At 46.0% G+C, this 12,760-nt stretch overlaps 1 protein-coding gene across 11 annotated transcripts in view; it reads left to right on the top strand.

The window, feature by feature from the left end:
- ZNF71 (zinc finger protein 71) overlaps nucleotides 1-12,760 on the top strand; it is a 29,283-nt gene that overhangs the window by 5,326 nt on the left and 11,197 nt on the right. For 2 of the 11 annotated variants that reach the window (XM_081217354.1, XM_081217349.1), the window contains exons 2-4: nucleotides 236-341; nucleotides 5,942-6,010; nucleotides 11,400-11,526. In XM_081217354.1, coding sequence (XP_081073480.1) covers nucleotides 312-341; nucleotides 5,942-6,010; nucleotides 11,400-11,526 — 226 coding nt within the window. In that variant the 5' untranslated portion in view covers nucleotides 236-311. Of the gene's footprint in view, nucleotides 1-200; nucleotides 342-2,171; nucleotides 2,224-2,548; nucleotides 2,619-2,904; nucleotides 3,389-5,703; nucleotides 5,792-5,940; nucleotides 6,011-11,399; nucleotides 11,527-12,760 lie in introns of those variants that run through there. The other 9 variants (XM_081217357.1, XM_081217359.1, XM_081217353.1 and 6 more) reach the window with 9 other exon arrangements.

Here is a 12,760-nt window from a genome sequence, read left to right as displayed (position 1 = left end):
CACGGGCTCTAGGCGCGTGGGCTTCAGTAGTTATGGCACATGGGCTCAGTAGTTGTGGCTCACGGGCTCTAGAGTAGAGGCTCAGTAGCTGTAGCGCACAGGCTTGTTGCTCCGTGGCATGTGGGATCTTCCCGGGCCAGGTATCAAACCCGTGTCCCCTGCACTGGCAGGCGGATTCTCAACCACTGTGCCACCAGGGAAGCCCCTAACAGAAATTCTTGACCTTGTCTTACAGCTCGTTAAAACCACCTCCACTTGTAACCAGGCTTCACTGATCAAGCTCACTTTAATTTTTGCTACAGAAGATTTGCATGTGCTCCAAGCCACACGTAGCCTGTACGGTAAGACATTTGCCCAAGTCGTTTTCCAGGAACTTGGACTGAGCTGTGTCCAGTTCAAGCTCAAGCCAGTTAAGACTGGTTGGGACCACTGACCCTACACCTGGGCCTTTACAAAGGCCTGATGTGTCTGGTGAACAAACTTTTGACATCAGAGGGCCAAAAACTCCTCCCTCACATCATAATAAGCGCCTCCATTTTGGGACATGCATCCCATGAGGAAGCATGTAACCCACAGAACACAGATTACCTCACCTTTTCCCTACCGCCAATACCTTTTCCTATGCCTAGAATCACCTTGCTTCTTTAACCCATAAATATCTCACCCCCCTCGCCTCAGGGAGGTGGATCTGAGATGTTTTCCCCTCTCCTCACCGGCTGCCTCTGAATAAACCTTTTCTTTGTTGCAAACCTTGGCTTTTTGCTGTGCCTTGGGCAAATGAACCTGGTTTGGTAACACAAGACTTCACCCTTGGGGGAACCAGATAAAGGGTACACTGGATCTCTCTCAGTGGTTTCTGTATTTTTTACAACTGCAGGTGAACCTACATTTGTCTCAAATAAAATATTTAAAGTCATTAATCACCCCTTAAGACTAGCCTCTGTTTCACTACTATATATATAATATATAACTGGCAAGGACCTACTGTATAGCACAGGGAACTCTACTCAGTACTCTGTAATAACCTGTATGGGAAAAGAATGTAAATGAAGAGTGGATATAGGTATAACTGATTCACTTTGCTGTACACCTGAAACTAACACAACATTGTGAATCAACTATACTGCAATTAAAAGAAAAAAAAAAAAAGACTAGCTGCTGTTTACATTTCTGTGGCCACTGAGACATTCAGCAAATGCTTTTGGACTTGGCTTTGTGGTTTATGGTGTAACAGGCCCAGCCAGGAGCCCTGGTTCCTACCCCAGCTCCCCCACTGTCCCCTTGTGCCACCTTTGTTGTCTGCACCACTGTCCTCATCTGGAAAGTAGCATGGTTGTGAGGATTAGATACGTTCCTAAGTCATAAAACGCCCCAAACAGGAGCTGGCACGTAGGAAACTCAGGAAGAGTGAATACTTTTTTTTTTTTTTTTTTTTTTTTTTTTTTTTTTGCGGTATGCGGGCCTCTCACTGTTGTGGCCTCTCCCGTTGCGGAGCACAGGCTCCGGATGCGCAGGCCCAGCGGCCATGGCTCACGGGCCCAGCCGCTCCGCGGCATATGGGATCCTCCCAGACCGGGGCACGAACCCGTATCCCCTGCATCGGCAGGCGGACTCTCAACCACTGCGCCACCAGGGAGGCCCTAGTGAATACTTTTTTTTCTTATTATTTTCTGGTTTGTATCTCTGTGCTTTACAAATTTTCTACAATTCAGCATTATCACTCTCAACAAAATTGCCCAGGATCCTCCCTCAGTCCAGCCCAGAAGTCTGCAGAAGGTGGGCCACAGCCTCCCTTCTCCACCTCCACCCATGCCCCCGCCCTTGCTGGAATTCTCCCTCCTCCCTCCCCCACCTTCCTCCCTAAGCAATCCCCTCCCCTCCGACCTCTCCCCCATCTCTCTCTTCTCCCCCTTCCCTTTCCCCCATCTCCTCTCTCCCCCCACTCTTCCTCCTCCCCTCCCATCCCTCAATACCCCCACCCCGCACCCCCATCCCCTGAGGCCGCGGTTCCGGTGCCGCGGGGGCCTCTGGGAGCTGGAGGGGCGCGGTCGGATCTCGGGTAGGTTCGGGTCCGCTCGGCTCCATTCGGCTCCGCGGGCGGGAAGGCCTGAGCGGAGGCGGAGGCGCGCGGGCTTCTGGGAAGTGTAGTCCGCCCGTCTGCGCAGGCGCATTGCGGCCTGGAGGGCGTAGGGCGCCAGTCATTGTACAGACCGACCCGCGCTGGTGAGTACGGCCACGGGCAGGGCAGGGCGGGGCTCGGGAGGGGGCATGCTGACTGAGGAGAGGGGTCGTGAGGTCACAGGCAAGGGGCCTGAGGGCTGAGGGGAGGGTGTGCGGGCAGCAAGAGGGTGTACGGACTGAGGGGAAGGTGTGAGGACTGAAGGGAGAGGGTGTGCGGGCCTAGGCGAGGGGCGTGAGGGAGGAGGGGAAGGTGTGCGCACCGGGAGAGGCCGTGTGGACTGAGGGGAAGGTGGGCCCTGAAGGGAGGTGTGAGGGCCCAGGTGAGGGGAGTGCCGGCTCAGAGAGAGGGCTGGGGAGAGGAGTGGAGGGAGGAGGCCGGTACTGACCTAATGTGATGCGATGGGGAAGGAGGCGAATCTGTGTGTGTGTGCATCAGTGTAAGTCGGGGGCGGGGGCGCGCACGCGCTCGTGCGCCTACCGGTCTTGGTCTCTGTGGGTGTCTTCTGTGTCTAGTCTTTGCCTTCCCTGTTGGGGGGGGGGCAACGTATCTCTGGGTGACCGCCATGTCCACATCCTTGGTTGTGTGTGTGTCTGCCTTTATTTCTGCCCACGGTGTCTCTGTGTGAGGGTGTCACCCAGGTGTCCACCTGTGTCTCGTCTTTCACTCTGTAGCTGTGTCCCTGGGTGTGAGTGTGTCTGTGAGCATGGGGTATGTCTCTCCCGAAGTCCGCCCCGTCAGTGTCTCTACCTCTCTGTGTGTGTGTGTTCACCTGTGTGTCTCTGTCTTTGGGCCTTTCTGGGTGTTTGTATGCGAGTGCATCTGAGTGCGACCCTCCTAAAAGCATGTGTGAAAGACTGTGAACGCTTGGACAGGGAGGCCTAGCAGAGCTACCTCCCTTCTTGTCCTGCAGGTCTCCTGGCCTGGGGCCCCCAGATTCGCCAGCTCCTTCCTGCCCCTCAGAGCCTTGTCCGGCTCATAGAAGGCTCTGGAGGGTTGGGGGGGGGCAGGAAGTGTGTGGGTGACAGGATGTGGGGCTAAGGCTTCTTCTCTTGCCTTCCACAGGACCTTCTTAAAGGAGGGTCAGAGTCCCCTACCCACTCCTGACCGGGGTTGATTTGTTTAGAGGATGTGTATTAGGCCCTCAAAGTGCTGTTCTGGGCACTTTGCTGGGACTACTTCATTTATAAGCCTCCCAGTAACTCCAAGGTAGGGACCTCATCATCCCCATTTTATACATGGGGAAACCGAGGCTCAGAGACTTAAGTGAATGACCCAACTCTATACCCAGGCATCTGGGTTCCAGAGACCGCACACTTAACCACCAGACACATGGGAAATCCTTTCTTCCTATCAGCTCATCTGACACACAGTTGCAGGATTTTTTCCCCCATGGGAATCTTACCCTTAGAAACAATGGAAGGAAGGAAATGCCAGAAGCCTCAAGGAAGGAGAGGAGGGAAGTAGCCCCCAGCTTTGTAGCCACACAGATCTCAGGCCACATGGGTCCAACAGTCACCAGCCCAGAGCATGTCACTTCCAGGGCCCCTGTGCCTTCATGGGCTCCTTTTTTCATGAAAGAAAAAAAATTACAGTTAGTGATCACATTGATATGAAGACAAATATAATCCAGGCTGGATTCGAGTCACGTTTTTTTGTTTTTTTTTTTTTAATCTTAAATTAAGACATTCTCATGGGCCCCTACAGGTATCAGGGGCCTTGGGCTCGCTGTGCCTCCTGGGTAAGTTGGCTCTGGTCATGTCCACGTCTGGCCAAAGCCAGTGTTGTTGACCTCACAGTGTAGGGATGGGAGTCAGATGGAGATTGCCAGTCCAGAAAGAATACTCTTTAAAAAGTTAAATTCTGTTTAAAAAATTATGACATTAATATGAAGTCACTCACCCAGGGAAACAGTCAAAGGCATATAAGAAAAAAAATTAATAACTCCCCCTTCCCATTCCCCCTCCAACCCCTCGAGGCACCATCTGGTGTCCATTATTCCATGGCCTTCCCCAGGCCTTTTCCAGGCTCAGAAACACCTACAGAAACACACACCCACATGTGCTGGTTCATTTTTATACAGAAGGGTTAAAGTTAGGTATAAAACCAAGTAACTTGCTTTTCTGATTATGACATCACAAATATATATGTCAGCAGATGCAGAACCCACTCCTGTTTCCTAAGGAGACCTGATATTTCACACAATGGATGCCCCGCCATTTATTCAACATTCCTTTGCTGATGGATACTTATATTTTGTTTCTGTTTTTTCGTGTGTTTGTTGGTTTGGTTGGATTCTAGGAACAGTGCTATAATAAACATCTTTTTTCCATATATAACCTTTTACATGGAGTTTTTGTTGCTATGGGCAGAGTCCCGGGAACAAGGCTGCTGGGTTATGGGGTTTGTGTTTTGCCAGCTCACTCTCCAGAAATGTTGAGTGACTCCTGTTCCTTCAGCTGTGTGTGGGAGGCCCATTTCTTTGCATCTTTGCCAGTGATAGAAGTTGGCTTATTCATTCACTCAGCTCTATGTTTGGGCACCTCTGGCTGTTATCCTAGATGCTGGAAACACAATCCAAAAATGATCATCTCTGCTCCCCGGGGGCTTGCATTCTTGTGAAGGGAAGACAGATGATGAACTTGAAAACTTTTTAAAGAGACAGTTGTCAACAATGATGTGGGCTATAAGAAGATGGCAGGGGTGGGCGTTGGTGGCTACTTGAGCTCAGGGCCCTGGGAGTGAGAGGCTTCTCCATGGAGGTGACATTTGAGCTGACAGTGAGAAGGAGCCGGCCAGGGGAAGAGCATTTCTGGCAGAGGAAGCGGCAGGTTCGAAGGCCACTGTACCTGGGGCCAAGCGTTTGAGAGGGGAGTGGAGTGGGGGGGGAAGGCCCTCGGGGCAGACTGTAAGGGCCATGTGGGCAGCAGTGAAGACTGTAGATGATTTCTAAGGCTGTGGGAAGCCACCGGAGAGCTTTAAGCTGGAGGATGTTTTTGCGGAGGGCTTGCTGCGGGCCGGGCACGCTGCTGTGGGGTTTGCAGACGTGAAGTGGTGGGGACACAAGCCCATACCTTTGTGATCCTTTGTGATGTACAGCGGGGCTTCTTTTTTTAAATAATTATATTGCTTTTTAATTTGAAATTTCACTGTTTAAAGTTTATAGGGACCAACATTGAATTTGACAATATTCTTTTTTTATTGAAGTATAGTTGATTTACAATGTTGTGTTAATTTCTGCTGTACAGCGAAGCAATTTAGTTATATGTATTGTTTTTCATATTCTTTTCTGTTATGGTTTATTACAGGATATTGAATATAGTTCCCTGTGCTATACAGCAGGACCTTGTTGTTTATCCATTCTCCATATATAATCGTTTGCATCTGCTAACCCCAAACTCCCAATCCTTCCCTCCCCCTTGGCAACCACAAGTCTGTTCTCTATGTCTGTGAGTCTGTTTCTGTTTCATAGATAAGCTCATTTGTGTCATATTTTAGATTCCACATATAAGTGAGACTATATGGTGAAATGGGGTCGGTGGAAATAGTGCCCACCTTGCGGGAGTGTTAGGAGGATTAAGTGAGAGGCGTTGGTCTAGTGCTTTGCAGGCGGTAAGCACCCGGAATGTTCGCTGTTAATGTGTGTGTCTGTTCCTGTCTCCTGCCCCTCTGTGGGCATGTGTGTGTCTGTCCTGTGTGCATTGTGAGGTGGGCTTAGGCCTGGTCTCTCACCGTGCCTCCCTCTCTTTCCCCCCTGACCAGAGCCCGCCATTCCCGGTCACCGTGGGCAGTGGAGGGATGGCTGCCCAGCTGCTGACTGATGAGGCCCTGGTGAGTCATGTTGCCTCCCTCTCCTTTCCAGAGGGATGACCCTCTGACCCCCAGCCCCATCCAGGGCCCATGTCCCCACCTCCTGGGGATTCCGTCCACCCTGAGGAAGGACAGCAGTGCTCAGGGGTGATGCTCGTGTCCACCCTGCCCCCTCCAGGCCCAGGAGCCTCTCTCTTTCCTGTCCCTGACATTGGCTTTTGTCAGCCAAGGAGGACAGGGCAGCTGGGGAGTGACTGGTTCTGCCCTGGGGGCCCTCAGGAGACGCAGGAGGGCACCCGGAAAGTGATGGTTTAAATGTGTACAAGACTTGCTGGAACAAGGCCCACACATTTCAGACAGCAGTTACCTCGGGGGAGGGAGGGTGCCCATGGGGAGGGCGCACGGCTGGCATCCCCGGCTCTCACTGTAATGTGTTATGATGTTTTAATGGGTGGTACATATATAGCTGTGTATTGAATTTTTCTCTAAGCTTGCTTTTATGCCAGAAATATTTCATAATAATAAATATATAAATGTTCTTTATAGAAAATAGGGAAAATCCAGTAACCTGTAGGTAAGACAGTATAATTCACCCATAGTGCCTCTACCCAGAGATAATCGTGTGGATTATTTGTGTATTCATTTATTGGCTTCCTTCTCTGATAATTATTTTTAAAAATTGACCCAGTATTGGCTCTGCCATTTTTATCTTGGAAGATTTTTTTTTTCCATCCCACATTAATCATTAGGATTTCCCCAGCCTTTGAAAACTACAGACATCACTTGTTTTGGCTGCATAATCAGTGTATCTAAATGTCCGTCTGGTATTGGTGAGTTTGACTTTTTAAAAAATCATTTTCCAATGCTGTAAATAATCTTTTGTAAAAGTAAAAGAAAATTCCCGATAAATAAGGAAATGCCATGATCATTACAAAAAGCTTAGAAAATCCAGAAGAGCATAGTGAAGAGGATCAGAATGACCCTTGATCTCATCCTAGAAATAACCACCCTCAAAAGTTGTGTGTCCTTCTCTCCCTGGATACATGTTTTTTGCAAAAATAAGAATCACCCCAGCTGAGCAATTTTTATATCCTTTTTCATCGAAGATTTCATCCTGAGCATTTCTCTGCATTGTTAAAAACTCCTTGGTAACATCCATTTTAATGACTCCATAGAAATTTTATCTTGGAGCCATACCTGGCTTACTTAATGGTTCCCCTATTGTTTGATATTTATTTGTCCCTAGTTATTTATGGCTGTCGGGTATTTATTGTGCAAGTTGGATATAAATGATAAATGGATAGGTGACAAATGGTATAAACTTTGAGCATGATAGGTGACAAATGGTGTCACAAAATCTTTTCCGAGTAGTATTGTATGTATATTAGTGAGGTTTGATTTTTAGAAAATGTCTGTTAGCCTTTTCTGCAGGGGGTTAAATGATCTATCTTGTACTTTACCAGTCTCCAGGAATCTTAGTATTCTTGAAGATTTTAAAGAAGTGTGTGTGTATGGAAATATTTGTGGCAAATATACTTACCAGCTTTACTTTTCGTTTCTTGTTTTATGTTTAAGTCCAAAAGCATTTCATATTTTTAAAATCAAGTCTGTCTCTCCGCCTCTGGTGTCTTCCATTGTCTTTAAACTATAAAAGGGTTTCTCCATCCACAGGTCACACATCATCTGTTTTTCTTCCTTTTTTTCTGTTTATCGTTTGGATGTTAACAGTGAACTTCTGAATCCACCTAGAATTTATTTTGATGTCTAAATGTGTCATTTCACTTACCCTGTGAGTTTTGGTTTTTCATGCCTTTATTTATTTAACACCTGTATTAAGATATACCCCACATACCACAGAGTGTACAATTCATTGGCTTATGGTATATTCAGAGTTGTGCAACCATCACCACAGTCAATTTTAGAACATTTTCATCATCCCAAGTGGAAGTGTGTACCCAATGGCACTCACTCCCATTTCCTCTCTTGACCCCCAACCACTGGCAACCACTCATTTACTTTTCGTCTCCGGATTTGTCTATCCTGGACATTTCATGTAAATGAAATCATATGATATATGGTCTTTTGTGTCTGGGTTCTTTTAGCATAATTTTTCTGAGATTCATCCATGTTTTAGCATGTGTCAGTGCTTCATTCCTTTTCATGACTGAATAATATTCCACTGTGTGGTTAGACCACATGTTATTTATCCATTCATTGGTTGATGGACATTTGGGCTGTTTCCACTTTTTGGTTATTAGGAATGCTGCAGTTCAGACATTAGTTTGGACATGTGTTTTCAGTTCTCTTGGGTGTATACTTAGGAGTGGAATTGCTGGGTCCTAATATAACTCTGCTTAATTGTCTAAGGAACTGTCGGACTATTTTCCAAAGCAACTGCACCATGATGTCTTCATTTTTAACTTGTCTGTGATTATCGTCTTGATTTCTTCTTTTTCCTACTTAATTTAGAAGGACTTGTTGATTATTTTTATTTTGGTATGGTTGGGATTTTTTATTTAAGTGCTTTCTTCTTAATTACATCTAGTGCAAATATATTCTGATTTTCAAGAAATAGAGCCTATCTGATTACAGCTGTTTGGAATTTGGGGAGGTTTTCCTTGTGGCGAATTGGTTTGTGCCATTAGACAGGAAACCAAAACAGATGAAGCACGAGAATGAGTGGCCTCAGACATGCACAGACAAAGCACTCAGGTTCGGTGCATTTGGGGCTAAACCATACTTCTGGGGAAGTCTTCCCAACCCTCCAGAGGAGGGCGGCCCCTGCTGTCTGCCCTTCAGCATCCTTTGCTGTAAGGTGTCAGCTCTGAGACTTCTAGGACTGTCCATTTTGGTTTTAGTGCACCCCTCCCAGCCCAGCCCCAGAGCACTGCATGGAGCCTACTCAGTAAATATGTTATTTATTGAGTGAGTTCAGTGATGTGGGGCATACTTAGAGAAGACTCTCTGAAGGAACTACAATATTTTTAAAAATTAAAATAAATAAAAAGATAGAGGGGAGCAGCAGGAAACTTTTGGAGGTGATGGATAGCTTATGGCCTCGATTGTGATCATGTTTCATGGGTGCATACTTTCCAAACTCAATCAAGTTGTATTAGTTAAATATGTCAATCATACCTCCATAAAGTGGCTTTTTTAAAAAAAAGGAATTATTAGCAGGACTGGCCAAAGGATGTATGGGCCAAAGAATCAAATAATAATATCATATAATAATAATAACTACTACAGGGGAACTAGATCCCACACGCATGCCGCAACTAAGAGTCCGCGTGCCACAACTAAAGATCCTGCATGCTTCAACTAAACATGCTGCAACAAAGATCCTGCATGCCATGACTAGGACCCAGCCTGGCCAAAATAAATAAATAAATAAATATTAAATAATAACTACTAATAAGTATATATATAAGATGCATATGACATGTCAAAGTCAATCAAATGTAATAGTTGACATTCATCGAGAACTTACTCCAGCCATACCAGACACTGTGCTGGAACCATATAGGCATGACCCCATTCAACCCCCATGACAACTACAGAGGGGGACATTGTTATTATGAACAAATGAAGTTCAGAGAGGTTAAGGCACTTGCTCAAGGAAAAGAGAGCTGTTGAGGGTAGAGCCAGGATTTCGTTGCAGGCTTCCAGGCTCCCGAGCCCACACTCTCAACCACTGCGTTGTACTTCTTCCTCATCAAACAGTAGTGACCCACGAGGCAGAGGAGGCCAGCATGAGCCCAAAGTCTCTGGGCGGGCACACGGGGACCATGATAGGACTGGCCAGGAGGTGAGGCCTCCTCTCAGGGAGGGTGAGCCAGGGTTCACGGTTCTCATGTCAGGGGCTCAGAGCACTGGGGAGAGCCAAGGACCTGTGGATGTGGGTGGCAGTAACAGTAGCTGATGGTAATTAAGCACCTACTGTATGCTGTGCACTGAGTGTCAAACATGGATTAACTCATTTAATCCTCCCACCATCCTTACTCACTGACCCATTTATTCATTCAAGAACTATTCATTGAGTGCCCACTATATGCCAGGCATTGTACTAAACACTGGGGAAATAGTAGAGAGCAAGATGGATGTATTGGTTTGCTAGGGCTGCCATAACAAAGTACCACAGACAGGCTTAAACAACAGAAATATATTTTCTCACAGTTCTGGAGGCTGGAAGTCAAAAATCAAGGTGTTGGCTGGGCCATGTTCCTTCTGAAGGGTCTAGAGAAGAATCAATTTCAGGCCTCTCTCTCAGCTCCCAGTAGTTCTTGGCTTGTTTTCACATGGTATTTTCCATGTGTGCGTGTCTCTGTGTCCAAATTTCCTCTATTTATAAGGACACCAGTCATATTGGATTAGGGCCCACCTACTCCAGTATGACCTCGTCTTAACCAGTGGCCCTATTTCCAAATAAGGTCCCATTCTGAGGTGCTGGGAGTAGGACTTCCACTCATGGATTTGGAGGAGAGGAAGCATAATTCAACCTATAACAAATCCTTAGAATAGTACCTGGTACATAGCAACTGCCTATGAAGTGATATGTGTTGTGACGTACAATTGACAACATCATTGTCATCACCATCATCACCACAACCATCGTCACCACCACCACCACCACCATCATCATCATCATCTCTCCCTGCTAAGCCACATTCATTTCATCCCCAGGGCTTATGGCATCAGCTGGAAAGTCTCTAATGCTTCCACCACATGAACTTCTCATGATTCCTCAATGGTCTAATCTGCCTTTTAAGCCTCATATCTTGACCCAAGCTCTTCCTCCCTCCAGAATCTCCCCCCAAGGACCTGACCACTGATCCTTCCCCCAGCCTAAACTCAGTGTCACCTTTCTGAAGTCTTCCCGGACGCCCCCTAAAGCTGCCGTTGCTCAGGCGCCTGGAGAATTTTGTTCATACCTGCATGACAGTATTGACCAGATTGTGGGTCAGTTACAGGTGTTTTCGTCTGCCCCTCCTTTGAGGAACTAGTTCTTAAACCTTCTGTGTCTGTATCCCAGCACCTTGCTCAGTGCCTGCAGCTTTGTAGGGGCTCAGGAATCTTTGGTGAACTACTGGGTTCCATCTAGTTTTCTGCCTTTGCTGGGCTTCTAATGAATGTGTTGATTCACTGGGTTATGATCATTTTGCCTTTGATTCCTTCTCTGTCTCTCCAATCTGTGACTTTCTGCTCTAAACAGCCTCATATTTGTTTTATTTCTCTGTCAGAGGACCATCCCCAAATAATGAGGCACCAAGATAACTGAGTGGCTGCTCCTTGTTGAAATCACTTCAGATACATCCTGTATGCCTTCCCTAAATCCTCTTGGCTTTTCTGGCCATTCTTCCAGACCTCTGTAAGGAGGGCCCTGCGGTGAGTGGTTGTGGGTTTCCTCTTACAGGAGTCAGTGACATTCAGGGATGTGACTGTGGACTTCACCCAGGAGGAGTGGCAGCAGCTGGAACCTGCCCAGAAGGACCTGTACAGAGATGTGATGCTAGAGAACCTCCAGAACCTGGTCTCGCTGGGTAAGGGGCAGCTTCGCTGAGTTACTTACCATCAGCCTGTCATGTGAGGACTACAGAGAAATAAGAAAAAAGATTGACAGATTTGACTATGTAGAAAGTTTAAATCACTGACAGATTTGACTACGTAGAAAGTTTAAATCACTCAAAGCTAAAAATAAAGTTGACAGATGATGAAATGGGGAATAATATTTACCACATGGATAACAGTCAAAGGATTATAACTATGTAAAGGGCTCCTAGGAATAAATAAGAAAAAGACTGAATGATGGCCAGACTTATAGCTGGCAGTTCATAAATGTGGAAATACATGGAATCACGCTTTATAAAAGATTTTTAAATCTTACTAATAGTCAAAGAAATACAAACTGAGTCAGAGAAATACAGTTTTTGTTCATGAGGTACACAGAAATGAAAAAGAATAATAGCCTGTATTATGAAGGTATCGGGAAAGGGACTCTGTCCTTTTAGGAGTATAATGTTGGGACAACTCTTTTGGAGGACAGTTTGGCATTATCAGCCAAATTTTGAACAATTCCATTTTTAGGGATCTATCCTTTAGAAATCTTTCTATAAGTGTACAAAGTTTTCCATAGGAAGAAAAATAGAAATGACCTAAATGCCCACCTGTACAAGACTGACTAACATATCAAGGTGTAGCCATATGATGGAAACCATGCTTTTCAAAGATGTGCACTCTTTGTAGGCATTGACATGGAATGATGTCCCTTGATGTGTTGCTGAAACACTAACTTTCAGAACTAGAGTATGGTCCCATTTCTTCAACAGCTTTTGTGGAAGTATAATTGACCTATAATTAACTGCACATATTTAAAGAATAATTCAATGTATTTCAACATCTGTACACATCCAGGAAACCATCACCATGATCCAGATAATGAACATATCCATTACCCCAAAGAGTTTCTCATGCCCCTTGGTAGTATCTCCCTCCCCTCCCCGTACCCACCCTCCATCCCCAGGCAACCACTGGTCTGCCTTATGTCACTGTGGTTTAATTTGCATATTCTAGAATTCCATGTATACATGGAATCATACAGCATGTAGTCTCTTTTTGGTCTGACTTCTTTCACTTGGCATGATGATTTTGAGGTTCACCCATGTTGTTGTATGTATCAATAGTTCACATCTTTTTATTGCTGAATATCATTCTGCCTATGGATAGCCCACAATTTGTTTATCCATTCACTTGTTGATGAACATTTGGGTTGTTTCC

Source organism: Mesoplodon bidens, assembly GCF_964165515.1.
Source record: "Mesoplodon bidens genome assembly, chromosome: 18".
In the NCBI taxonomy this organism is placed as follows: Eukaryota; Metazoa; Chordata; class Mammalia; order Artiodactyla; family Ziphiidae; genus Mesoplodon; species Mesoplodon bidens.
Note: the sequence above shows the minus strand (reverse complement) of the source record. Positions and strands in the feature narration are given on the sequence as shown.